This window comes from Budorcas taxicolor, chromosome 1, assembly GCF_023091745.1.
Source record: "Budorcas taxicolor isolate Tak-1 chromosome 1, Takin1.1, whole genome shotgun sequence".
Classification (NCBI taxonomy): domain Eukaryota; kingdom Metazoa; phylum Chordata; class Mammalia; order Artiodactyla; family Bovidae; genus Budorcas; species Budorcas taxicolor.
The window spans coordinates 17,334,260-17,361,196 of record NC_068910.1 but is presented as its reverse complement, the minus strand read 5'-3'; the positions used below and the strand labels follow the sequence as shown (position 1 = coordinate 17,361,196).

Below are 26,937 nucleotides of genomic sequence, written 5' to 3'. Positions count from 1 at the left end.
CTCCCAATGCAGAGGGCCAAGGTTCTTCTATCCCTGGTCAGGGAACTAGATCCCACATGCTGCAACTAAGTTCGCCTGCCGCAACAAAGATCAAAGACCCCACACGCCGCAACTAAGACCTCAAACCAAATAAATATTAAAAAATAAATAAAAGCCACCACCCACCCCTGGGGTGTGGGGGCAGCCCCCAGGCCTGCCTCTGGTCTCTGTGAGCAGGGTCACAGGTGCACCTGAGTCTCCACCCAGCCTTCTGGCCACACCCCCAGGCCACCAGGGACCCATGCTGTCCACTCCCACTGATGACCCCACCCTAATCCCCGGCCTGTAACTTTGTCCAAGGGCCTCTCCTAGGACTCAGTACATGTCTTAAAGTAGCTTCTCCTGGAATTAAGCTCTCAGAGCTTTCTCTCAGTAGAATCATTTTAGGCACTGAGTGAGTTAATAATCATTTTGTGAACCTTGTCAGTGATATTCTTTACGGCATCTTGTCGGCTAATCCTAAGAACACTCTACGGAATAGGTCCCATTCAGGGAGGCACTGTTTTCTGTGAGTGTGTGCAATCGGCCAGAGGTCACGGATTTGAATCTGCTGGCCTGTGCTAATAGCCCCCATGCTAAACGGTTTCTCCACAAACCGTGCTTCCCCACTGTGAGGTACCACTTCCACTTCACCTTGGGCAGCTGAGTCTCCTCAAAACTCATGCAGCCCCTCTCCCGGCAGCTCAGGGTTTGCCCAGGTCAGTTGGAAGATGGATGTGTTGTGAGATCTTGCTGAAGATTCATCTTAGAGTGGATTTCCCCATTATCTTCCCATTTTATGGATAAAGGCACTGAGGCACAAGAGAAGGTAACTGCCTGAGGCAGGCGAACTGAGACTGGAATCCAGACATCCTGACCTGCTGCTTTCTGAGTGTTTCTCACACATGGGTTTCCCGTGAAGCAGGCATCTCTGTGGCTTGGTGCCTCTGCCAAGGCTTCCTTCTCTGCTATCACCCCACTGGCGCCCAGCATCAGCTTTGCCCTAAGAATGTCCACGCTGACAGGGAGAGGTGTCTGGTGCTTGGGAAGGCGGCAGTCATGGTCAAGGCAGAGGGAGTGATGTGGGCAATAAAAGGCTGCAGATTCTTTCATCTTCCAGCTTTGTCCTGGGGAGATAAGCAGGCCCAACATACAGAACGCCCTTGGATGCGAGCCACAAGTCAGGCTCGTAAATTCCCCACCTCCTGCAGGCCTGCTTGAGAGAACTCTTAAAGAAGAAAGAAGGGGTGTAGGGTGGGCCACCCTAAATTCCTTGCACATGAGCTGGTCCCCTGTGGGCTCAGGGGCCCAGACAAAAGCCTTATCACAAAGCAGAAAGGATCTCTTTGTCTAGAAGGATTCCTCCCACCGTGTGTTTGGGCAGCACCCTGAGGACAAAGCAGAGGGAAAAAATGGGACTCGGCCTTGCCTTGAGCGATGTGACATTTTCACTCCCTCTTGGAGTTATGATTTGCTATTGTGAGGAGCAGAAAAAATTAGCCAAACAAGCTGTGTTTCTGGGAGAGTTTTCATTAGTCGAAATTAGTTGATTACAAAGCCCCATCTTCCCACGAGTTAACGGAGACTTGGAGAGAGTCCATCCTTTTGCTCAAGCACTAAAGCCAAAGGGCATTTGAATCAACAATCTTGCCCATTTTCAAACACAAACTTGGGGGGCTGACGAGGATTGAGCACCCATTTCACCATTAATCTTTACTCTGCTAATTTCTAAGTCTGTGCAGTTTTCAAGGAAAATTAAATCCCTGTGTGCCCAACTCATTTTACACAAAACTCATCAAAATGTGGCTTTCAAGGCCCCTTTGAAGTCTTAAGACCAGACAGGTGGACAAGGGCCCGCATTGATAAAAGGCTGCCCTCCTGGTTGCACTGCTTCCCTGAGTCGCAGAGGGAAACGGGGTGAGGAGGGGGTCTGGGCATGGAGGGGACGGGCCTGTTCTGAGCTGGGGGTCTCTGCGTGGCAGCTGGAAGCTGCTGTGTGCCTAACTTCCATCGGTCACCAGAGAGTGATGGTCCAGCCAGCTCTGGGAATGAAAGGGGCAGAGTCAACCAGTCAAAGTCAGAAAGGGTCTGGCACCTAGTTGCTAAAGGGTCAGGTTTCAAAGTTTTCAAGGTGTTTGTACAAACAACAGCTGGTTCCCATAGCAGCAAGTCCAGGTGCACATAACAACTGCCCTGTGGTACTAGCCACTGACCAGTTGAGAAATGCACAGGTTTCATCCTGAGACATCCTTCATGTAATTGCCGGGGGGAACGCCAGGAGCAGCACCTCGTACTAACAAGTAGCCTGTGGAGGAGGCCCATTACCTCTGGCAGGGTTTGGTCACAGACAGCAGTGGCCAAGGCTCTCACAGCTCCCAGAGGGCTCACAGCACACTCTGAGAGGTGAAGCAGCTTCCCCAAGCCACACTGCCAGTGAGTGGCAGAGCCAGGACGTAATCCCTAGGTTACTTGATGCTAAAGTCCAGATGTTAATTTACCAATGCTGCCTCCCCAGAAACCAGCCAGGCTTCAACAGGGTGGGATCCTGGTCTCCTCTTTGGGCAAACGCAGCCTACCGTGGCCTCTCCAGACCCACTGGAGACAGCCTGCATTCCGCAAAGCCCATGGACGTCCTGGAGTCCAGGAACAGACGTTCATGGCACAGGCCCACAGACAAGGCTGCTCTCTCCAGAACGATGGGCAGAAAGACCCTCCATCCCTTGAGTCCTCCTCCCACCTCTCAGAGGTACACAACGCATCACTGTCCTGATCACCAGCTGGGCATCGGGAAGAAGCACACCAAAAGAAGACTTTCTTTCCACCCCTCACCCCCAGTGCAGGGTTGGGGGTCCAGAATGGACTTCCTGTCATCACGGCACCTGCTGGTGCCCAGGGGGAGAGGGAGGGATCCTGGGTTCCTGTGTGTCTGCTCCCACAGCAGGATAAGCAGGGAAGTAGAGCTCCCACTCTGGGGACAAAAAGCAGGGGCCAGAATCCGCCCCCAGCGGGCCCCGAGACTGCAAACATGTTACCGCAGACCCTGAGTTAGCATCCTCACCATGAAACCATATCACAGCACTGCTGCAGAACAGGAGGCAGGGGCTGAGAGTGTCATAAGCACACAGCAAGGAGAAGCTTCCCGAGCCAAAACCTGCTGTCCCAGGGGGTGACAGGTGACGCCACTTCTTGCCTCAATACATTCCCTCCAGCGACGGTTTCACAGTTCATCAGGAAAAAGGCTTTCTTTCTCTCTCTCATAAAACCACAGCCTTCCCCTCAGTGGGTTTCGTATCTGGGACTCTTAACCAGGGCAAACCGCAGCAAACTTCCCCGGGAGGCTGTGCTGGTGCCAGGGCGCCTCACCCTGATAAACTACCCCCCAGGGCCTGCGGAGAAACAGAACATCCCCCAGCAAAAAGAGACGAAGTTCCCCATCGAGACAAGTGGCTTAATCTGCATCCTTTCGGCCAGGGTTTGGGAGGGTGGGTCAGAGCCTCAAACCACTTAGGGAAGGACACCATCCAAGAACACCCAGGGAGCTTACGGAGCAAACGTATTTAATAAGTTATAAGATACAATTTACAGTCGGCATTTGGTTCCAGTTTCACTTCCACGTCCCAGTTCATGAGGCCTGTGGTCCTTCCACATCAGGCTTTGGGCAGTTCCAGTTTCTAACAGGGAGGCTTTGCCAACACTCACCCCCAGCTGCTGCACCTCAGGGAGGGTCACCCACCTCGCCCCATGCCGCCCACAAATGCAACTGAGATGACAGCAGCCACCTCGGGAGGGCTCGGCAGCCAGTCTGAAAGGACTGCCTGCTCAGACCCCACCACACATCTGGGCCCTGCAGTCAGCCAGCAACCCCCCAACACTTTCATTTTTATTCCAAAGCAGGTATCCAAGAAGGCATGCAAAATGCCTTATACCCCATTTTCGGAATTTTGCAGCTGGCATTCCAAACAGCCTCGGGTGGCATGTCCTTGGGGCCGAATATGTTTTCCTTGTTTCTGCGAATGGTGAAGGACCACCAATGAGCTGTGGTCCTCCCCTGTCATTCCTTGACTTTCAGGCCAAAGGTCAGCAGGGGTTTCCCTTCTATAATTATTTTCCAGAGAAAGGCCACGCTGGGGCCGACTGGGGGTGGGTGTGGAGTGTTTAGTGGCGCAGGAGGCCTCCGCTAACCCTCAGACCCGTACGCGGTCTCTCCGGACGTGCTGGAAACTTAATAGACAGACCGATGGCTGGAGCATGGGCTAAGAACAGGGACTTGTGTTGGTTTAAAAAGGGGGGGGGGAGGGGGGCAGGGAATCTTTGGCAAGTGGGGGACTGCTCACCACTCAGACCCGGTGACTGAAATGGACTTTGAAAACAAAAGTAAAGACCTGGCTGTCAAGATGGTCACACGCAATGACCCTGCAGGGAAGCAAGCAGCAGGATGAGGGCAGAGGCACCAGGAAGCCGTTTCGGCCATTCTGTCACCTTGGACTCTGCCCCGGGAGGCTGCGGGGGGCGGTAGTAGTGTTAAAACAAAGGTGTCCACCTAGTACCCCTTTCTCACGTGATACGGTCATCTCCTTCTCGAAATGACAGCACGGACTAGGCCTCCTCTTTTTTCCCTGCCCCTCCTCCCAGCCTTGTTTTGTAAACTGACTAGCTAATTTCATTTCTTAAAAATACTAGCCTGGTCTGTTCCGATTCTGTCTGGAGGGGGTGATCTGTGCCACAAGAGGTCTGATTGGCCAGGCCTATTGCATCCATTTTCACTTCTTTCCTCCCCAACATGTCCCTAAAGAGTCAAGTTTAGGACTTCTTTCTGTACTAAAAGGGGGGGCGGGGAATAAAAGAGGCAATGTTTTGAGGATGGGGTTTTTAGACCCACAAACAGGCCAGAGGACTTTGTATGAAACGAGTTAACAGACAAGCAACAGAAGCAGCCGCCAGCACGGCTCCCGGGACCCAACGAGAAGCGTTTTAAGGCACGGTGACGTGGAACGGACTGCCAGGGATGTGCTCCTCTCCCCACTTCACGGCCAGGACGTAATCCCCCCGCTCCTTGACGACGTAGGTCACGTTGTACTGCTGGTTGCCCACGTGTTTCATGGAGACTTCTTCGCAAGGGGTGGTGGGCCCGTGGACCCCGATCAGCAGCATGTTGGAACCTGGGGGTGGGGGTGAGGGGCAGAGGAAGGCGGTGACGTCACGAGGATGCACCCGAGGAGGAGGAGGAAGAGGAGGAGAGATGGGAGCCAAAGCAAAGGTAGCGGTTACTGCCTACACTTCTCGGTTGATGCTTGGGGCCAGTGAGAGGCGGGAGAGCAGAGGACTCATACAAGGTCAAACCCCTGCCCTGCTGTTTCCTAGGTGGGTGACCTTGGACATGGAACCTCACGTCTCTCTGCCTTAGCTCCCCCAACTGTAAACAGAGGGTGAAAGTGTTAAAAAAAAAAGAGACCTCCTGGTGGTCTAGAGGAACTGTTATATGTGAAGCCCTTAGCACACAGTAAAAAGGCTATATAAGCGCTGGCTACTCTAATCTCATTTATTCTCTTGAGAACTTTCAGGAATACTATTATTCCCATTTTAGAGAAGAGTAAACTGACTTTCAGAAAGACATTTAGTAACTTTCCCACGGGCACAAGGCTAATAAGCACTGGGAAGGAAAGGAGGGAGGGAGAGAGAAATAAGTAAGTGGCGGAGCCAGGTTTCCAGGCAGATGTGCCAGGTGCCAGGACCTAGGCAACTAAACCACATTGACACCCAAATAAATACTCAAGTTCAGATTGCAGTTAAAGCAGCTAGTGGCAGAGAAGAGGCCAGGTTACTGATTTAGTGTAATGGGGATAACAGAACTTTTCCTATGTACCTTGAGGTCATCTGAGAAACATCAAGAGGCAAATCATTTAAAAATACTCAGCGCAGAATAAGATAATGAGCATGTGACACAGAAGGCGTCCCCCCACAGCCTCCCTTCCCTGGGCAGGGCCAGGCTGCCTACCGGCTTTGCTGCAGTCCACCAGGAAGGAGCTCTTCTGGCCCAGGAAGGCCTTCGAGAGCCCTGCGCCCTTGGAGGTCACCTTGCTGGCGTCCGAGGATGCCTTGGGGATGGCGCTGTAGCACGTCTCCGTCGAGGACCTGGTCACTGACTCCACCAGGATGGAGGAGGTCTCGTTGGCCGAGCCGGGGCTGACCAGACGCTGGCCTGGGACCCGGGAAGGAGCAAACGGGTATGACTGGTCAGACAAGGCAAGTGCCCTGAGCAGAAATCCCAGGAGAGCCCCAGCTCCCCAGCACTGGGATCCAAAAGCCACCACACCTCTCCCACACACCCCCAACACCTGGATCTAAATGCCACAGCTTACCCATCTCAACCTGCCCACTGTCTTCTATGGAGTTCTAGGGTCCTGCCCCACACAACTTAAGATCTGGCTTCCTGGGAATATTAGGAAGTCTGGCCTTGGTTGACCTGATGGAAATCCTTGATCTAGAAATCCCTCCCATATAACCATGTGCCATCCTATGGAATGGACATCTTCCATTTATATAAAATATTTCTAAGCTGTGTAGAAATGTGAGAGAACACTGACAAAATATCAAAAATGATTCCCTCTACATATTAGAAAATGATTCTTTTCTCTGAATTTTTTTGGGGGCCGGGGGGCTGCAATGCCCCACGGCATGTGGCATCTTATAGTTCCCCGACTAGAGAGTGAGCCCAAGCTCCCCTGCAGTGGGAGTACAGAGTCTCAAACACCAGACTGTCAGGGAATTCCCTAACATTTTAAGTCAATTTCTTTTTAATGTAATTGTCTGCAATGAACCTATACTACTTACATGATGGTGAACCAAGCAGAAAGAGACACGATGAAGGAATTCACCACAATATTTATGGTGGTTACCTTGGGCGGTGGGCTGTGAGTGGTTTTTACTGGTTTAGTGTTCTGAAGAAGGCATGTTTTTATAAATTTATTTAAAAAAAACAAACCACTTTTGATTCTTTCAAAAGTGAAGGTTAGAAATGAGGGGATTTTTCAGGCCCTGATCTAAACAAATACATACGATTTCAAATATGTAAGCACTCCTCCTTTTCTGTTAGAGACCTAACATGCTTTCTCAACTTCTACACCCCTACTCTGCCTGCTTATTCTGCAAGCTTTGAACATGCAGTCCCTGCTGACATGTCCTATTACTTCTTTACTCCAAGATTCAAGGCAGAGTCAACGTATCTAAAATCATCCAGTTTCTACCAGCGCTTAGCTCTGCTGATACTGTAACAAGATCACCTCCCCTGCTAACACTTCAAAGTCCTTTGGTCATTACCTGTCACCTTGGCCTTGAATGGGCTGCCCACGATGTGGTTGGGCCCGCCATATTTGACGCCAATCAGGTAGTTTCCAGGAGCCATGGGGGTGTACATGACCTTGTACCCTTCAGGGGTTTCCTGGCAATCCATTTTAACCTTGGACGGCCCTTCGATGGTGACGGATAATGTCCCTGGCCCTGCTCGGGTGGTATTGATGAAAAATTCTGACTGGATACCTGGGAGAAAGGAAGTGGGAATAAAGATCCTGTTGGAGGGATTGGTGGTGGTGGTGAGCCTGGGGTGGGGGGGGGGGGTGGTCTGGGGAGTGTTCTGGGGGCCCTGAAGCAGTGGTGGGGCACACAGAGGTCCCCTCACAGAGGGGTCACCTTGGTGGTGTGGGAAGCCACTTGTACGAGCTTACGAGCTCTGAGTTCCTGCACAGAGAACTTCAGGCCCTGGGGAATGGTGACCCCTTTCCAAGGTCCAGGCAGGAGTGTGGCTGACCTTCTGCCCACAAGCACCCACCCCTGTTCTCCTCTGGGCATGAGCTGTGGCTGAGGGCGAGAAGCCCAAGCCACCATTGTGCGCCCGAAGTGCTGCTTCAGCCCCCGGAGGCCGGCTCTGCCTCCAGGGGTGGGGCCAACGTGGGCCCCTCTGACCTTTTCTTTCTCCTCTGGGTAGACTTGGAGAAGCCCAGGCCGCCCAGAGCTGCCTCCTTCCTCCTCAGGCTCCTCGCCCCAGACACCACCCTGTAGATGGGCCAGCATCTTTCTGGGGTCTGCTGGCCCCTGCACTGTGCCCTGAACACCAGCAACAAGAAGGCGGCCAGACGGCAGCTCTGCTAATTACCACTCACACCACTCTGACTCCTGATCCTGTGCCCAGTGCTTTACACGCCCAGTGATTCCTCTTTAGCAAACAACACTGAGGCTCAGGGAAGTTCAACCACATGCCAGTGGGAGCTACAGGAGACGTGGCAGAGGTGGCATCGGAGCACGTGTGCATGGCTCCGGAGCCGCGGCCTATCTGCTGGCTGCCTCAGACGCCCTAACCCAGCTCCAGGACATTCTACTTCCTACCTGCCTGGTATATGAGGGCCCCCTGCACAGACATCCTGCCTTGTGATAGAAGGAAAGCTGGGCCAAGAGAGAGTGCCAGCCAACGATCACAGTGGCATTCCTGCCTGAGCCCAAGGCCCTGCAAAAGCCCCCAGCCCCCAGCCCCCTTTCCAGTTCGGAGCAGGAAGAGGTAGGCCCAGACACCTGCTGCAGCGCCCTCTATGGGGCATCCTCGGCATAGCATTACTGGGCAGGGCTGTGCTCTTCCCAGAGGCCAGGACCCCGCCCCAGCTGGGAACTATTTTGGTTTAATTATAGCTCCGAGGCCAGAGAAAGAATTATTGTTCTGGTTATCAATAAAACAAAGGAACTGCTATCACGCAAACCCAAACACAAGCCAGCTGTTTCTGGAAGCTCCTGAGGCTCCTGTCCCAGCAAATCCCGCCCCCCCCACGACCCATCCTGTTCCCCCCAACTATTTCAAATGTGCTGTTCAGAAGCCCTCATGACAGCTGCTGCTGAAGCAAGGCCTTGCAGGTAAAGGGAGGAGGCTGTGCAAACAAGGGACAGCATTTCCAGGAAGTAGCTGCAAGTGACAATAAGGGGAAAAAAAGATACTTTTAAAGTGAATATGAAAAGACCTGGCCTTGCTCTTGCTCCATCCCTGAGAAGCATCAGTTCATCATGACTGTGAGGGCCCAGAAAGGAAGACGAGGTGCAAAAAGAGAAATAAGGAATTAAACGACAAGAGCAACCTATCAGGTGGGGTCCCTTACTATTCCTGTTTTACTAGGATGAAAGTGGAGGCTCAGAGAGGTCAGACCACTCATCCCAAAAGTCACACAGCTGGGGACTGACTGATCTGGGGTTTAAACAGAAGGTCTGTCTAACCCAGACCTAGCCCACTCACCCGAGAGTGGATGTGAGAAAGAAAATCCACACAGGAGTTCCCTCTCACCACTGCCTCCAGCTAGAACCAGGACCCAGGACACATCTGTGGGCATGGCCCTGTTATGTGTTATTTTTCTAGTGTAATATTTGCTTTTTCTGTTTGTTTATTAAGTCCAAAATTACTGCTCTCTTTTTTTAAAATTAATTACTTTTTTGGCTGCACCGGGTCTTTGTTGCTGCTCTCGGGCTTTCTCTAGTGTCCCCCCGCATCCCCATGTGTGGGTGAAGGGTGCTGGACAAAGGTTGTGCTCATACACCTCGTGCAAAGTGGGGTTTCCGGAGCATTTTATCAAGAAAATGGCTCTTCCAAGCAGAGAAGCCTGGAACTCCCTGGTGTCATTGCTGGCCTTCTCAGCCCCTCTGCAGCTAAGAGTCCCACCCCAAATTCTCCACATTCCCATGCTTCAAAACCTGCAGAATGGACCATTCAAAGCTTGAGCCAAGAGATACAGCAAACCCACCCATAAAAACACAGGGAAGCCGCTCTGTGCCGAGGGTCAGGATGCGGGCCCTCCGGCAGCCGTACACAGACACCTTTTCATTCCACACACACTGCAGCTGTGTAAGCCGGGGATGCAGATTTGGGAAAAGGCCTGGGAGCGGGAGGGCTAGAAAAACAAGACGCCTTCCCCTTGACAAGAGCAATATTTACACAGGGCTTGAAACAGACGTGCTCTGTACCTCCTGCTCCCGGCTGGGAGTCTCCCTGGAAGACCAGCTCCCTCCCTCAGCAGCATCCAGTGCCTGCAAAGCACAGTCTGAAACCCGAGCTCCTGAGAAGGCCTGTGTGCCAACAGCCAAGAGGAAGCACCAGGGGCCCCAGCACTGCAGGTGCGATCCAGCAGGGGATGAGGTGGCTGCTGGCAACGTGGGACACTGCAGTGGCCACGGTGGGGCCTGGCCTGAGGCCTGCTGGGGCTCCAAGTGCCAGGAGGACCCCGCCTGGGCTTCAAGGGTGGATGGCGCATCAGGGGCCAAATGCCTGCACTGCTGCTGCCTGGAGACCTTTCAAGGCAGCTGGGAAAACAGAGGTCCTGGTGTAGGACATCCCACAAAGCAGGCCAGGAGTGTAGCTGCTGCCTCGGGGTGAGGCTGCCTCTTAGGAAAGCAGCAGAACTAAGCGGGTAAGGGAACAGGCCTCGAGGCTGTGAACCCGGACAGATTTCAGCTCTGCCCCTCCAAGCTAAGTAGTGTTGGGGAGCAGCTCAACCTTTCTAAGCCCCACGTTGCTCATCTGTAAAGCAGACATGTCCCAGGCCAAAGCAGTCCTGTGTTTCTTGCAAAGGGCAAGCTGCTGGCCCAGACCTCGGTGGAGCCAGACTAGATGGGCCTGGGGAGATGGGGAGTCCTCACACAGAGCCCATGGAAGTACTGCTGAGGCCACTGTTTTGGCCTAGAGTCTCAGTGTGGCTAGCCAGCTGGTCAGTTACTCCTGCACCTGGCCAGGTCCCTCGGGCCCTGCTGCTCCTCGGGGCTGGTTACCAGGCAACCACAGTTGCTCATCCCCTCGCCCATGGGTGAGGGGGGTCCGCTCTGTCTCACTCACCCAACCAGGGAACACTAAAAGCAGAATGTGCATACCCAAGGGACTCAAGAAACTGGGCTGCCTTCCTAAGAGAGCCCAAAGTAACACCCAGATGGCAGCCGTGCCCCAGCAGATCCATGCCTGCAGAGAAACCCACCCTGGCACCTTGCATGAAAGTGATGCACTGGGCATGGCCGACGCCCACCTCTGCATTCACAGCACGGACACTAACTGCAGACACCCGAGGTGGGCAGATCTGTAGGTCTTGACACGGAAAGTTCCTTAGGATGTCAGGTGACAACAGCAAGTTGTACTACAACGCAAACAGCACTAAGACCATAGCTATTCAATAAAAGCAAAACTCCATGTCTGCTTCTTTAATGAACCGATTAGCTAAGCAACCAAGTGACCAGGACTGAACACCAACAGAGAGACAATCTGAAGACCCTCCCTTGATGTGTTAGCCATCCTTCCTTCTGGACCCAGAGGGAGGGAGGGGCGAGAAGCAAGATGGAACTTTACCTGTTTCCTCCCTGCCCATATTTTTTACAAGCTAACTTGTCTTATTTGTGTCAAGGGTTAAAGATGAATTTGACTGTTTGGGGATTTTCCCCTCCTCTGTTAGGATCAGAATAAGAAGGAGCCTGGCTGAGACAGGTCTTACTGCAGATCTGATATGTTTCTAGGAGCCCAGAGACCACTAAGGGAGCTGTCAGGTAGGGGACCTCCCTGGAGGCCCGTTACATGCATCACAAACTCTGCGCATCCTCAAAACGAAAGATGCTGTGTTGAATTGCCTATCAGTGTCCTGATCCTAAAAGGACCTGGGAAAGGGAGACAGCTGACTGCAGCTTCCCTGGGGAAGGCAGGCAGCTGGCTTCCCAGGGCTTGCAAAGCCCTATCTGCTCTTCCCTGGGGCCAGCTCGTTGCAGACGAGAGGTAGAGGCAGCGTGTTACCTGTGGAGCCCCCCTCGAGCCCTGCGCCATAGGCCGACACCAGGGCGGGGTTCCCCGCTTGTCCAGGCTCCCCGACGCGCACTTTGAAGGGACTTCCAACCACGTGGCTCCCGTTGAACTTGACGTCGATCGTGTGGACACCATTCTCGTGGGGGATGAAGCGAACAGCATACTTATCTGGGAGAATGAGCAAAGGCACAGGGTACAACGGGGCCCGTGGACACAACCCTGATGGGTGGGGGACAGGAGGCCAACCTGAGAGGGCCCACCTGAGGTTACTAATGAGACCACGGTTCTACCGCAAGCCTGGCACCCAGTGTTGGTGATCTAAACCAGATGGGCCTCTTTGCATCTGGTCCCTAGGCTGCCCTGCGGGAAATGCATTCAGATCTCGAACGCAGTGTTTAATCCCTGTGGCCTCAGCCTCAGAGGTTCGCTTCTTTTACAGAAAGCTCACTTCTGGCAAAGTTTCTCTGCTTGGCCACTTGAAGGGGGGAAAAATGGTTTCATCAGACATTAATGCTCCTTAAGTAAGCTCCAAGCTAGCAGCTGCCCCACAAGGCAACAGCCAGGTTTCTCACTCTGCGTTTGGGTCACAGGCTGTGGCAAGAGGATCTGTTAGCTGAAATGGACACCTAGAATATCTTCCCATCACGCACCCCTCGACAGCCCCCTTCTTTCCTGAAGGGCTTTCAGCTGAGAGGCAGACTCTGTTCTCCTTCAGTTGGTCTCAGTCGCTCCCTGGCTCCTCGTACCCTCCACCCGCTTTAGAACTTCTGTTGCTCAAAGTTCCACCCAAACCCTCTTCTAGTCTCTTCTGGACTCTGCCCACATGGAACTGTCACCCATATATCCTTCAGCACTGCACCATGCCCCACCAGTCCCCAGCTGGGAACCACTCCTCCTCTCAGAAAGCCAATGTGTTTCAGGGAAATTGATCCCACGCCCAGGCATGGTCCTTGACTGGGTCAAGCTAATGGGGAAGAGTGAGGGGAGAAATCCCTTTTCATCCAAGCCTAAGTCAATTAGCACATAGCATTTAGCCACAGGAAGGAGCATGTGTGTCAGTGAGATAGGAAGGGAGGTTTGCTGAAGACTTCTGCAAACAGAGCATCTTCTGAGAAAGAATCTTGAGGAAAGGGTGTTTCCCTTGATTGGCGTTGTGTGCTACTGCAGCTATCTTGCCACCAAGAGGAAGGCTGTTGCAAAATGAGGCCCACAGATCAGAAGCAAGAGCAGAGATGTTTGGGGCCATGGAGAAAGTAGCTGAATGGCTGAATTAAATTGTCACTGAAACCCATCTGCGATCCTGAATAGATCCTTTTAATGTGTGTAATGGACCCCCTTTATTATGTGAGTTGGTTTGAGATGGGTGTTCTGTAACTTGTCAAGAGCTGACTCACTGGAAAAGACCCTGATGCTGGGAAAGATTGAGGGCAGGAGGAGAAGGGGATGACAGAGGATGAGATGGTTGGATGGCATCCCCGACTCAATGGACTTGGGTTTAGGTGGACTCCAGGAGTTGGTGATAGACAGGGAGGCCTGGCGTGCTGTGGTTCACGGGGCTGCAAGGGGTCAGACACAATTGAGCGACTGAACTGAACTGAAACTCTGAATAAGTCATCGACCAACCCTCGTCCACCCATGGCCACTGTCCTGAGTTTTCCTAACTGCATCATCGTCTTTCAACCCTATCGCCAAGCTACATGTAACCTTCCCGAATTCATTCCCTATGGCCAACTGCACTCTGGCCTCAAGTCCTTCCTCTGCATTTCTAGCACTGCTGATTAATGCTAGTTTCTCACATGAACCACTCTGGGAGCATCAGCTCATGACCATGTCTTTCAGATGAACCAAGGCATTCTTGGTCTAATTCTAATCTGGTCTAGTCTGGTTATCTAATGCTAACCCAGGTTTCAAGTGTCTACCCTCACTGTGCACAGAGCAGGGCACACGGCAAACACCCAGCAAGGGCAGTGGTTGCAGGGCCCGCCCTTACGCAGCAGGCCCACACTCAGTGTTACCTCCTCTGAGAAGTCCTCCTGACCACGTCAAGGCAGAAACCCTTTTCCTCTCCTGCTCTGATCATCTTTACCATTAAATTCTCAAATCTTCTGTGCTGTGGGAGATCAGCAAGGGTCCTTACCAGGGCACTGCATTTTTCTGGCTCACTCTCTCTAGGTCCTCCCTAAAGTCTGCTCCGCCTTGAGGAGCAGGAGTCATGTCTACCTCAGTCTTACCTTCCTGTCAACTCTTGACACTTCATATATGCTCACTGCAAAATGGTCTTGTTAAAGCTGATTGACATCACACAATTCCACACACCAACCAAGGTGGCGAGCAAGAAAATCCCATGCTACTAAGTCCTGTTGAGGACCCAGATTATCTATCTCTTTTTTTTCTTTTGGCAGCAAAGCTTGCAGGGTTATAGTTCCCCAACCAAGGATTGAACCCAGGCTCTCAACAGTGAGAGTACAGAGCCCTAGACCACCAGGGAATACTGCGGATTATCATTTACATCAATCAACCTTCCCTTCAGAGTAAACTGAGGTCAAAGTGTACTTATTCATTTCATAAGGTCAACAGTAAAAATCTGTGATATTTACTTAAAAGATGAGAACATCACAATGAATGTCATGTGAAATAATCTGAAAAACAACTGAAAATAAAGACATATTTGTTTAAAAAAAAAAATAGAAGGGGTATTATATCTCAACGTCTGTCCCTAGCAAATGTTTATACCCTCATTTGTAAGCAGCGTCTGGCAATAGCAAAGGGAATCCAAAGGCCTCGGAGAGGCCGACGACACCTCCGTTGGGGGAGTCACTTGCAGAAACATTCCTGAGTGGGGGCGCTGGCGCTTACCTGGCTCCAGCTCAGACACGTGGCATTCCTCCACGGCTCCAGAGGGGCTGTGCACCTTTGCATCGATCTTGCCTTTTGCCCCATTCAACCTTATAGCAAAGGAGGCTGGCTGATTAACTTTTAATCCCGATTCCTGAGAAGTCAACACATGAGACACGTTACCGCCCTTGGCGTTCTTGTTCAGCAGCACACACCATGCCAACCCAGGATTCCTGGGGGGACAGTTCTCAGGCAAATATGCCTAAAACATGTTTTATTATATAATATCTGGCAACAAAAGAGCAGGTGAGTAATTCCACATTTCCAGCATTAAATATCAGAAAGCAGAAATAAACATCTGCACAGTCTTGTATCCAAACCATCTTGACTCAGACATGGTTCCTGGGTTTAGAGACTTGAGACATCCTGGTCAACAGGATTACAGTTTCAGCATCCCAAACAAACCTGTACAGGCCAGAAAACCCAGGATCTTCCAGATCCACCCCCAGCAACCACCAAAAAAAAAGAAAGAACAAAAAAACCCTTCCATTCTCCACCCTAGTTTTAGGAGTGACCTAGCAGCTGATAAAACCGTGCAGTCACTAACAAAGTTTTTTTTTTTAATCTCATGGGTGGAGAGGAAGAGAACTTCTAATAAATCTGTAAAGGGCTACCCGTGATTTTTCTTTCAAGCAGTACTGCACAGTGGTTAAAAATCAGCAGGATCTGCGGTTGCTGCCATTTCCTAGGTATGTAACTACTGCTGAACCTCTCTGAGCCATAGTTTCCTCAATCTGTAAAAATGGGCATAACTAAAATCTACCTCAGAAGGCTGGTGCAAGGATTAAACGAAGTTGTGCATTCAAGGCACTCAGCATAAGGCCTGGCCCATACATCGGATAGTTTTAAAACAGAAATGTCAGCTTCTCCTTATATATTAACACACACTTGGAAGTTTTCAGTGTCCTCGTCCCCTCCCCCCCCACCCCCCCCCCCCCACAAAGAAAACATGGGAGAAGTATAGCTTTTGCTCTTTACTGGATGAGTTTCACTCTCCATGGTTTCTCTTGGAAACTGTATCCTCTGCTGGGAAAAAGGATTAGAAGTTCAGATGCTTGAGGTATTTCAAGATTGGCCAGTTCCTGAAGAGCAAAATTTTACAAGGCAACAATTTTGACATAAACTTGGTCGGACGGCTACTCAGATGATAACTCTCAAGCAGCACGGCTCATACTCAACGTGCCACGAGGCACCCAAGGGTCTTGTGAAAGTGCAGATTCTGATTCAGTAGGTTGGGGCCAGAGCCTGGGATTCCAGGTTTCCAGTAAGTCCCCATGTGATGCTGAGACTGGTCCGAGGATTACACCTTGGCAAGGCGCTAAAGCTGTGCCCTCTAGTTTAGTAGTCACTAGTCACATGGGGTTTTATGTATATATATATAAACTGAGATATATATATAAATATATATATAAACTGAATTCAATCCAACTGTAAAATTCAGTCTCTCAGTTACACTAGCCACATTTCAAGTACCGAAGAGTTGCAAGTGGCTCACGGCTGCCCCTGGAGATATGGGACATTCCCACTGTTGCAGAACATTCTACTAGACTGAGCCGCTGTAGAGGTTACAGACGAGGGAGGAACGAACCCAAAATTACAGAGTCTTTGATCACCAGACCACCCCCATCCAACCAACCGCCTCCCCTACAGAATGCCAGCCAACTCCAATTTTCTAAAAAGTCTCAAACGCAAGACAAAAACAAGCCTGTCTTTCCTAACCAGCCCCAGATGTTGCCGTGTAGCTTGCTAGTAAACCTCCAGAAAATACTTTACATATCCCTTGGCATCAAGTAACCAGGGGAGAACAGGGGACCAACTTGACACACAAGTCCCTCCTGTTGTCGCAGCGGGTTACAAAAGCTGAATGGACACACCAGCCTGCTGCACACTTATTTCAGTATTTCATGGCCAAGCGGCCATAAGAGGACTCGACAGAAGTCTCTTGGAGGTGACTACTCCACATCAGCTCCTTTTGAATGGAACCATTTACGTTACCTGAATCTGCTTGCCACTAAATCCTCAAGAGGGAGATAAACACCTCGGAAGATCCAAAAGAAATCTTCGAGATGCATGAAGGCAGCTCTGAGCCCCTCAACAAACGCTGGGTTTATCTCCCTCCGTAGGTTTTAGTTACGTTGGCCACAGAAGCGACTTCTGTTAAGAAGCCTTTAAATGAAACGCAAGGAAAACATCTGCCCTGCCGTGACCAGTCAGCACCCTTGGTACTCGCCAGAGGCCACTCCAATCTGCAGACTGTGACTCTGGTTGGGGTTCTGTTTGGGTTCCCTAATGTTTGGGACAACTAGCAGTACCAGTTTCCCTTCGGGAGGAGTCAGACTCTCAAATATAAACCAAGTGCATGGACCCAGGTCCAAAGATACCGATCATCAATCTGAGATACAAGGATGAGTTTTCATCTATCCATTATTTTCAAGACCCAGGGGCCGCTGATGGTTCTAGAGAAATCCCTTTAACCAGAAATCATCTTTTGAGATTCTGGTGTTATATCACAGCCAAATTGCTATAGCTGACTCAGACAGCTAGTTATCTTCAGTGTCCTAAGACCCAAAGGCATCCCCAATGGTCTCAGTTTGCTGAAGACTCTAATGCAACCTTGAATGACGTGCCCTCTTTAAGCCAGGGTGAGAAACTGCACTTCCTGCCATTCTAATAGGTTGGGCTACATAACCACCTGCCACAATGCCAGGACTGGCATTAAGGTGGTGACTATTAACAGCAAGCTTCTGGAGCCTCACTCTAGCTGGTTCCTAGGAGCTGTATCTTCTCTGCACCTCAGTTTTTCTATCTTTAAAAGGGGGGTCAAGAAAAACCTATTCACCAGGCTGTTGCAAGGACTGGGAAGTAACACTGATTCAATTCTTAACACAGTGGCTTGCACACACTTATTATAAATAAATCAGCCTCGTAAAATAAATCACAATTGACTTTCTTGAGGAAAAGGAAGCCAATAATAGCAAGCTGAACATCACAGAACTGTTAGTTTTGCATTTGTTTTGTTTCAAAAGCCCTCCTTATCCCTTAACCAATGATTAACAGGCCTTCTTTGTTTCTCTTGGATAAATATTTAGAAAACAAACTCATTCCCAAATGCTAAGGAGTTTTGTTGACCGTGGCTGCTTTTTGCTTGCCCCAACAGTCTCCTGTCCTAAATGTGACTCTGGCCCAGGAAAGCTCCCCTACGACTGGAGGCATCTATGGTCAGAATGCACCAGGGCGCTTGGCACAGAGTCGGAGATTGAAGGGGCTGTGGGAGTCCAGGGCCTCACTGGTCAGGCTGTGGCCAAGGAGATGGATGTTTCCTTGCGTCTCACCTGAAGGCTCAGAACAGTGAGGCGGCGGGCGTCGTCCGAGGGCGCTATCACCGGCACCACGTAGGGACTTTCGGGAATGTGCTCGTCATTGAACTTGATGGACACCTCGTAGTTACCTGTGGGGAGAGGAGAGTCCCACCGTGTCAGAGATTCCAGGAGGGCAGTCCCAGAGCATCTGCCTGGTTCTGGGAGAAGAGAGACCCTCCCTCTCTGCCCACAGCACCTCCCCACCCATGGTTGTGACTGAGACGGTCACTCGGCTCTCACCAGGCCAACGCTATTTTCTTAGCTGAATGAGGACACGTATTCTTTTTTTTTTCCATCTTAGATATTGTGTTTAACAATTTCAAAGACTAAAGCACTGAAGTGTGTCTTTTGTGCTTTGCCTGTGTATATGTGAACCCATACACACATCAACATCTGGCGTGTATGCCCAATTTCTTTCCAAAGGAGAGGCTTATGACCAAGAGTTGTATCAGAAGTTATATACTTAAGAATAAGAAGGGTTTCATGTGGCCAGGATCCCATTATCAATCCTGAACGATGAAGAGTAGGACAGAAACTGTGACAACAGGGGTAGAAGCAGAGTGATGATTAAGAAGAAAATTCAGCCAAGGAGGAAGGGCGGGGATGCTTAACCTGGGCCCAACAGGGCTGCTGCACAAAGGATCTGTGCACAGGACTCAGGAGATCCACCAAACATGAACGGGAGAAAACTATATCTTTATTTCTACTAAGCTCTAACTGTAATTTAGCATTGCCTTCCTCTAGAAATGCTGACAAGAAATCACAGTGCATTAAGAATTGTGATTTTTGTCACCAAAAAACCATCACGTTTCAGTTTTATATGTATCCTGACACAGCAGTTATACTCATTACCACTTAGAAACTACGAGAGTTAACAGACCATCACCAAGTCATATGCTTTAATGTATTCATGAAAACCTGTATCCATTGCTAAGTTACTTATCTGTTCCTTTAAAAAGATTTTGAAAACAATACTTTAATTGATTTCTTTTATGATCCAAAGTAATTTATTTCATGTGTTTAAAGATATTTCCTGAGATGGTCCCCAGGGCCTTCACCAGATGCCAAAGAATCCATGGCATAGGAAAGATTGAGACTCCTGCTCAAGGGAGCTCAGATGCTGAGGCGTCTCTTCCAGGGCAGACACACCAGCCACTGGTCGAGGGCGGGTCAAGAGAGGCTGCTCAGTGGGGACAATGAACCAGCTGAACAAGAGCACACAGAGTGAGGCCAAGAGACAGGGAGAACAAGAATTCCTGCCCCTTCAAGGCCTGGGGGATACACCGCAACTGGGTTTTTAGGAGACATTCCCAAGTGCCCATACAGAAAAACTCCTCTACTGGTGCTAGCCTGACGAGTTTTATTCCTTACAACCAACCATCCCCAAACAAGGACAATGTCCTCCCCACTGGCCCCTGAGTACCTACCAGGTTCCTGGGCAATATAAGACACACCACAGGATCCGTTTTTATGGTCATCGAATGTAATCTCGGCCTTACTGGGGCCCTCCACAGCGATGGAGAGGCCCCCGGCGCCTGCCTCCCGGGTCCAGATGCTGAACTCCGCTGAGACAGAGAAACATCTGGTCAGCGACTGAGCCCTGGTACTGGGTTTCATTTGCTCCCAGCGTTTTCCTCTTTCTCTAATCCCAAGCAGAGCCCAAGCAAGGGCAGTGCAGATGTGTGCTAAGCACCGTCCATGACTACACAAAGTTCATGGCATCAGAGCGTCTTCTGAATACACGCAAACCAAACCAGAACAAGATGAGATTGTGCAGTTTGGTTTCCACAGATTTTCCCACCCAGCAACCACTACTGCAAGGGACCACTGCCATCAGTTTTAAAGAATTCTAGCATGTTCCATACCTGCAAGATGCTCTGGAAACAGTTTTATGACCCTGATCCTCTCTGAGACACTCACAACACTCACTCTTAAATTACAGGCTCCAAGAAGTCCCTCAGGGAGACACTTGTTTAGTTTTGGATTAGCAAGCAACTCCCATATGTCTTTAGCCATGGAAGCCTGTTTTAAAGAAAGCCCCTTCATACCACCAGTCAGAATCACGCATACAAAGTCTTCCTTTCAGCACAGGGCGAAGGGTACAGGGTGCTCACGCCGCTGGGCTGAGCTCAGTCTTCTCAAACAAAAAAAAAGCTGCCCAGAACGCTCACCCGGAACTCCGGCTTCTCCTCGCTCCAGGCCAGGGCCGCCTGCCCGGACCTTGTGGGCACCCCCCTCGCCCAGTGGCCCCACAGTGAACTGGAAGGGGCTGCCAGTGACATGCTGGCCACGGTACTTGACGCTGACGGTGTGAACGCCCATCTCCTGGGGCACGAACCGGACGCAATGCGAGTTCTTCCCCACTGGCACAATCTCCGCCTCGGTCACGCGGCCAGAGGGGCTGGTGACATGGGCCGACATGTCACTGCTGTCAATTTCTGAAAGGGGGCAGGGAGAAACAGAGAAGGATCAGGGCGAGGGCCCGAGGTGGAACAGGACATGCAGGGCAAGCAGAAGAAGGCAAAGTGAGTGCAGCTCAGGGGTGTGGGGTGCTCAGGCTTCCTCTCATCCCAGCTGGATGCTTGCCCTCCTATCTCCCTCAGACCCCTGGGTGCTTGTGGTCAGCATGGAGAGAGCAGGGCCCCTCCGGCCACCCAGTGCAGAGAACGTTCTGGGGGCACTGATAAGTGCCCTGGGGGCACTGTACAGCCCTCCTGGCTGGAGCTGAGTTAATTCAGCTCAGAGTTAATTAACTCAGAGTTAATTCCATACAGAGGTTTCAAACCAGAGCCTGAGCTGATAGTCACAGCGTGTACATGACAATAAAGATGGCTCAGATGTTTCTAAACCAATGTGACATGGGGGTATCAGCATGCTTACAGGGGCTCTTTTCCATAGGTAAGAACACAAAAAGCACTGTCAAGAAGCATTGGCATTTCTTCTAGGTAACAAGTCTAAATGCATTTAGAGGACAAAGTGAACTTGGGTCGGTCCCAGTGGCAAAGGGAAAACCACGCGTGAGCAAAGCTTTGAGCAAACTGAAGACCAGAGGCTGCGCTTCCAGAAACACAGCGCCTTGGGTCCCCAGCACTAGGAAGCAGACCGTGTCTGTTCCACACGACGTGCTCGGCCATGCCAGCGACTGTGCTTGCATGACGTGGTGGAGTCAGGCATGCCGCAAGCAAGGTGACCAAGTAATGGCATCATCGAGGGCACCACGAAACTGCACCCTCCAGCCCTATGGGTTCCGGGTAGCAACTCGTGACTCTGAGCCCTGAGGATGCAGGAAGGAGGTTGAGGGGAGGTCACCCAACACGACCTGGGTCTGCAGGGCCTCTGCTCCCTTCTAGTTGACGAGAGGGGATGCTTTAGGTAAGGAGGGGGAAAGGGAGTCTCCACCAGAGTCATCAGGGAGCACTGAAAAGAGGAGGGAGTCAGAGTCAGATGTGACTTGAGAGAAAGGGTAGCCGTCCTCATCACACACAGAGGAGACACACAGGCCAAGGGGACAGGAAGCAGAATTCCCCAAGCAAGGAAAGTGAAGAAACGACAACACGGTTCATCTGCCTAGCGACTGGAGAAATGGAACTGCAAACTTTCTTTCCATCAGGCTGATCAATGTGAGAATGTGCTTACTCAGTACCAGTGGGGAAATGGAGAAACACCAATTTGTTTTCTGGAGGACTGGCTGCTGAGGCATAGAGGCACCTGAACCGTGTGGGCCCAGCAATCCCATTCCTGGGCATCAGTCCACTGCGATGAGAGGTGTCACAGGGCACTGATTAAAGAGGTCAAGGGATGGAGATGAGAGTACCTGAGATGATGATGTATGTACGCAGAGGTGAGATGGACTCTTAGGCAGCCAATCAAAGATGATGGGGAAGTGTATTTTAGTGTGGAAAGATGCCCACAATATAGTGAGCAAGAAGTGCATTGGTGTGACCTGAGATGGAGCCTGTCTGTCGGAGGCTGGAGGCACCCAAGGTCCAGCTCTGGACCTCAAACATGAACCACAGTCTCCATGGACGGTGGGATACCAGGTGACACTTACTTCCCCTGGTTTTGAACACATGAACGTTTTTTCTTTTTTTTTTGGCCACATATTGAGGCATGGAGTATCTTAGTTCCCCAACCAGGGATTGAACCAGCGCACACTCCCTGCAGCGGAAGTTTTGAGTCTTAACCAGGACCACCAGGGAAGTCTGGCACATGAATTTTTATGATCATAATCCATGCATCTCTCTTTAAGGTCTCTTAATCTGGACACTACAGTAATGAGGTTTTTACCGACATCCAGAAAGGAAGAAACCATCAAGTATTGCTGCGAAGGCAGAGCAAATGGACATGGGATAAGTTAGGAAAGACGGGAGACACTGTGGAGTTTTATTTAGAAGCCAGAAGTTCATCACAACATGAGCTTCATCTGAAGACTGTTTAGATTTTCTGTCTCCATAAAACCTACAACTCCACACAGTACATGCCAGAGGAGCCTCAAGTGACCTACACAGTCACTGCTTAATAGAAAGAAACTGGGCCACATTTCAGACAGACTAAGGCTGCTGACTGGCTAATTTGGGCAAAGGGCTAGCTGTGGCCCAGCCACCCACCCAGCCTTGCATCCCAGCCCTCATTCCAATTTTAGGAATGAAAGGGACAAATGGGAATCAGAAGGATGTCACTGGGCTGACACCTCTTTGCAAATACGAATATCAGTAGGGTCACTTCTCTCACTGTTAGTCCAGTCAACAGACAGTAAATTCTCAAAGCTTATTTATTTTTCTCCCATGTGATGTGATGATAAAGCTATTTTCACCTGGAAGAAGGATAAGTAAATAGATTTACTTTTCATGGATAGGCCTCTGTGAAAACAAGTATATAAATAAAATTAAACTCGAAAAGTAGGAAATGGCAACCCACTCCAGTGTTCTTGCCTGAAGAATCCCATGGATGGAGAAGCCTGGTAGGCTACAGTCCACAGGGTCACAAAGAGTCAGACACGACTGAGCGATTTCACTTTCACTTTCAAAAAGTAGTCCCACATAGCAGACACGTATGGTACCATCTGGGCCAAGCCCTGGACTTGGTTTCCAGTGGTGCCCACTGCCTGGACCCACGAGCCCCTCAGGCTCACCTGGGATTTTCAGGTTCAGGTCACAGATGCTGCCAACAGTGGCCACAGACGGGGCTCGGCTGGTACGGGTGATGCTCTCCTTGACTCTTCCCTCCCCGCTGATTTTCACGGTGAACGGGCTCCCTGCAAAAACCGAGAGGGCCCTTGAGAGTGGCCCAGAGCCCACAAACAGTGTCTATGGAAAATCAAGTAGGGACGCAGAAAGCAGAGGGGACCACACGTACCAGGCACGTGCTCGTCAGCAAACTTGGTGGAGACGATGTAAACCCCAGGCACGGTGGGGAAGTAGGAGACCTTGCAGGTGCCGTCCTCCAGGTCCTCGGTCTGGATGTCCACCTTGCTAGGGCCTTCCACTGCCAAGGAGATGCCTCCGTAACCTGCAACACAGTTGCCCGGGGCCGCTGTGACAGCAACTTATCACCATGGGGAGCTTGATGAATGCAGAAAGGACCTCCACCCCTGCAAATGCTCCGGACAGCAGAAAAGACAGTAACAGTGGCCCTGTTGGACAGCCCTGGGCAGAAGAGTCAATTCCAGGTTCCTGCTCTGAAATAAACAACCTGGCTGAATATGGCCTTGACCATACCCTTTTCTCAAGGCTCTCTACTAACATCCCACCAATGTCCTGCAGAACTCGCTGGGGAAGATACATTCCCCACATGCCTCCAAGAAAGGCGTGCACTGCCTGGAGGTTTATGACCAGCTGCAGGCCTGAGAATTTGACATTTCCAACTGCTCCTAGATGCCGTGGCAATCCTGCCAGGGAACCACTAAGACAGCATATCTAAAGCTTTACAAACTTGAGGAATCAATAGAGAACATCAGCCTGTCAGGACCAGAAATTCTCCAGCTCCTTCCCTGGGGAATGTGACTTTGTCCAGAAGTCAGTGAAGCAGTCCTTCACTCACAAAGGCAGAAGATCATGACTCTGGAAGGTGGAGTAGCTTGGAGCACGCCAAGCTAATCCAGACCATCTAAGAGCAAACAGGAAGAAATTCCTCGTTTCCTTGAAAGTCCTGCTCAGCTAAACATGACCTTGGGCCAGCTGGCCCAACATTCTTAGCTTAGGATGAGGCAAGGAGACCCTGGGAAGCTGAGAACAATGGTGGGAGTATCGATAGTGAAGCAGCTCACGGCTGACCCTGGGCTGCAATGATAACCATGTCTAAAGATCGATAGTTTGAAGGATGCTTAGAAAGAAAAGAAAGCTGGCAGGATAAAAAGGCAAAACAATCTGAGCAAAAGAAGCCAGTTCCAAAGCCTCTTCCCCTAGGTCCGCCCCCGCACACACCTGCATCTCTTGTGTCCACAATGAAGTCAGACATCTCGAAAGTCCGGCCTTCTGACAGGCCACGGCCATAGACCTTGGCTCTGCGGGCATCCCCGATCTCTGACTGGACCACCATGATGGATACGGGGCTGTTGGCCACGTGGTTGCCATTCTTCTTGATGCTGACCAGGTGTTCACCCACCTCCCGGGGGATGAAGGAGATGCCTGGACCGGAGCACAGATTGGGGTTTGTGAGGTGGGAGGGTGATGTAAAGCGGAGGAAGCAGAAGGGAGACAAGCTTGAAAGAATGGAAACAGGACTTTTTTCTTGACTTTCTAGCAATGTCCAAGAGGGTTGCCAGCATCACAAGGTGGAAGTGCTTGTATTCTGACCATGCACGTGACCCAGCGGGTTTATCACGTCATATTCCAGGATGCTACCAATCTCCCACGCAACAGCTGGGATCCCCGACATGGTGGGAATCCCCATCTGCCACTCAAGATGGCAACCTGGGCTCACCGATGTGATTGTTGGGCAGCCTCTTCAGGAGACAAGGCTCGTCACGACCGGATGGGGCCTTGATGCTGGCCGTCAAGGTGCTAAGGTCAGTCTCGCTGATGTCAAGCAAGAAGTCAGCGGCTGAGCCCAGCTTCACCTGAGAGCACCGTCTGTTGTCATCTGGGAAACACCACCCCAACACAGCTCGGTTACACATGGTCATCCTGACTCTCCAGAGCCCTCATATCGCACACCATTTACAGGTGGACAGGCAAGAATTAGTTAAGCCAAGTTAAGTGGAAAAAAAAAAAAAGTGCCCCAGACAATGATTAGACCTAACCAAGAAAGAAAGATTGCTACTTATGCCTTTATGCCTGGTTACAGGGAAGACTAGTAGCTGGCAGGAACTAGAGACCTGGGTCCACACAGACCATGTTTATATCCCACTGAGAGCAGGATTTGAACACACAGAGCACAGTGGGAGTCAGGAGCAGAGCTCTGAGCCAGATAATCTCCACCTGAATCCCAGAATACCCATGAACCTAGCTGAGCCACTGTCTCTCCAACCCTCCGTTTTCCCATCATTAAAAGGGAGACAAAAATCTATCTAGGAGTGATGCATCTTTGAGCTCATTCACTCATGCAATACATATTATCTGAATGCCTCTCTTTGAGGGCTTCTTTTTTGGACCCTGAAGTCAGACTGGCTCAAATAAGTGCCTGAAAAATGGTGTGCTTTCTTTTCCCGGGATGGCCAGCTGAAGGAGGAATTTAGCCCATCCAATGTTGGCCTTGCACCCTTAGTTTGTTCCCAAGGAGTTGCTGTGAGACTTAATTTCAGACTTATGCCTAGCCTGCTGCTCCGGGTCTGAGGGGAGAGGTCCTTATTGGAGCGGGAAGCCTGGCGACTCTACCTGTGATCTTGGCTGTGAAGGGGCTGCCAGGGATGTGTTTGTCATTGTACTTGACCAGGATGCTGTAGTCACCCGGCAAGGTGGGCAGGTAAGTCACCGTGCACGTCCCATCTTTGTTGTCAATACAGCTGATTTCGGCCTTTGAGGGTCCCTCGATTGCCAAGTCCAGGCCACCTGTGAATGGGAGGAGAGGGAGAGACCGTCAGGGATAGGGTTTCTTTGTTTTAAAGGGGATCAGCACTCATCTGGGACAGCCCTGATGCCAGGACAGACAGACCAACACAAGCCGTGGGAGCCACAGGCAAGGCACGTAGGTCAGAATAAAGTGACTGACAGTCAAAGTGTCACGGGGAGGACACTCCACCCTCTGAATTCTTCCTGCAAGTGACTCAGAAGTTCTGTTCTTCCAGATGTGTGGGACGAGGAAGGGACGGAACCCCACAGGCCAGTCACACATATGGGAGAGAGTGTCACACACAGACTGTCACTGCTGGTTGGCTGGATGCCACCAAGAAGATCCCACTGGAACCACACATTAGAAATGTCTGTGATGACCATGGGCATGGGCATAGGGCTTTATCTAGAATAAACTGCTAAATCATTCATGTGGCCCCAGGGATACATGTATAGGTACAAGAGAAGAAAAATGTTATCTACTGAAACACACTTAAATTTCAGGCAAGTCACAAACAACACAGTATGACTGTGACTTTAATCAGAACACAAAGGACTTTAAAATTTCAGTTTTGGGTGAAAGACAGAGGAGCTCTAATAAGAGGTTCATAAGAGAGAAAAGACAAGACAGATTCTACCGTTCAGGAGTCTTATTTTTAAAGGCTTCCATGGAATTGCATTCCCTAAACTCTCCGATAACCGAAAACTACAGTACCTTCTCCTGCGTCCTCGGTGACGATGGTGAAGGTGGCGGTTTTGTTGGCCACTCCGTACACCAGGCCCGGGCCGTACGCAGACACGCTCCCACTGTTGGGGTAGTTCACGTAGAACTGGAGGGGGCTCTCTGGGTTTGCAAAGAACACACAGTATTGGGACT

At 50.7% G+C, this 26,937-nt stretch overlaps 1 protein-coding gene across 2 annotated transcripts in view; it reads right to left on the bottom strand.

The window, feature by feature from the left end:
* Positions 1-3,566: 3,566 nt before the first annotated feature.
* The window catches only part of FLNB (filamin B), a 138,973-nt gene continuing 115,602 nt past the window's right edge, over positions 3,567-26,937 (bottom strand). For both annotated transcript variants that reach the window (XM_052647481.1, XM_052647489.1), the window contains exons 33-46: positions 26,776-26,904; positions 25,887-26,060; positions 24,994-25,152; positions 24,495-24,698; positions 23,428-23,580; positions 23,204-23,326; positions 20,244-20,510; positions 19,500-19,637; positions 18,046-18,161; positions 14,675-14,807; positions 11,810-11,986; positions 7,336-7,554; positions 6,014-6,217; positions 3,567-5,177 (exon numbers count right to left, since the gene is read on the bottom strand). In XM_052647481.1, the coding sequence (XP_052503441.1) occupies positions 4,990-5,177; positions 6,014-6,217; positions 7,336-7,554; positions 11,810-11,986; positions 14,675-14,807; positions 18,046-18,161; positions 19,500-19,637; positions 20,244-20,510; positions 23,204-23,326; positions 23,428-23,580; positions 24,495-24,698; positions 24,994-25,152; positions 25,887-26,060; positions 26,776-26,904 (2,384 nt within the window). In that variant the 3' untranslated portion in view covers positions 3,567-4,989. The remainder of the gene's footprint in view (positions 5,178-6,013; positions 6,218-7,335; positions 7,555-11,809; positions 11,987-14,674; positions 14,808-18,045; positions 18,162-19,499; positions 19,638-20,243; positions 20,511-23,203; positions 23,327-23,427; positions 23,581-24,494; positions 24,699-24,993; positions 25,153-25,886; positions 26,061-26,775; positions 26,905-26,937) is intronic.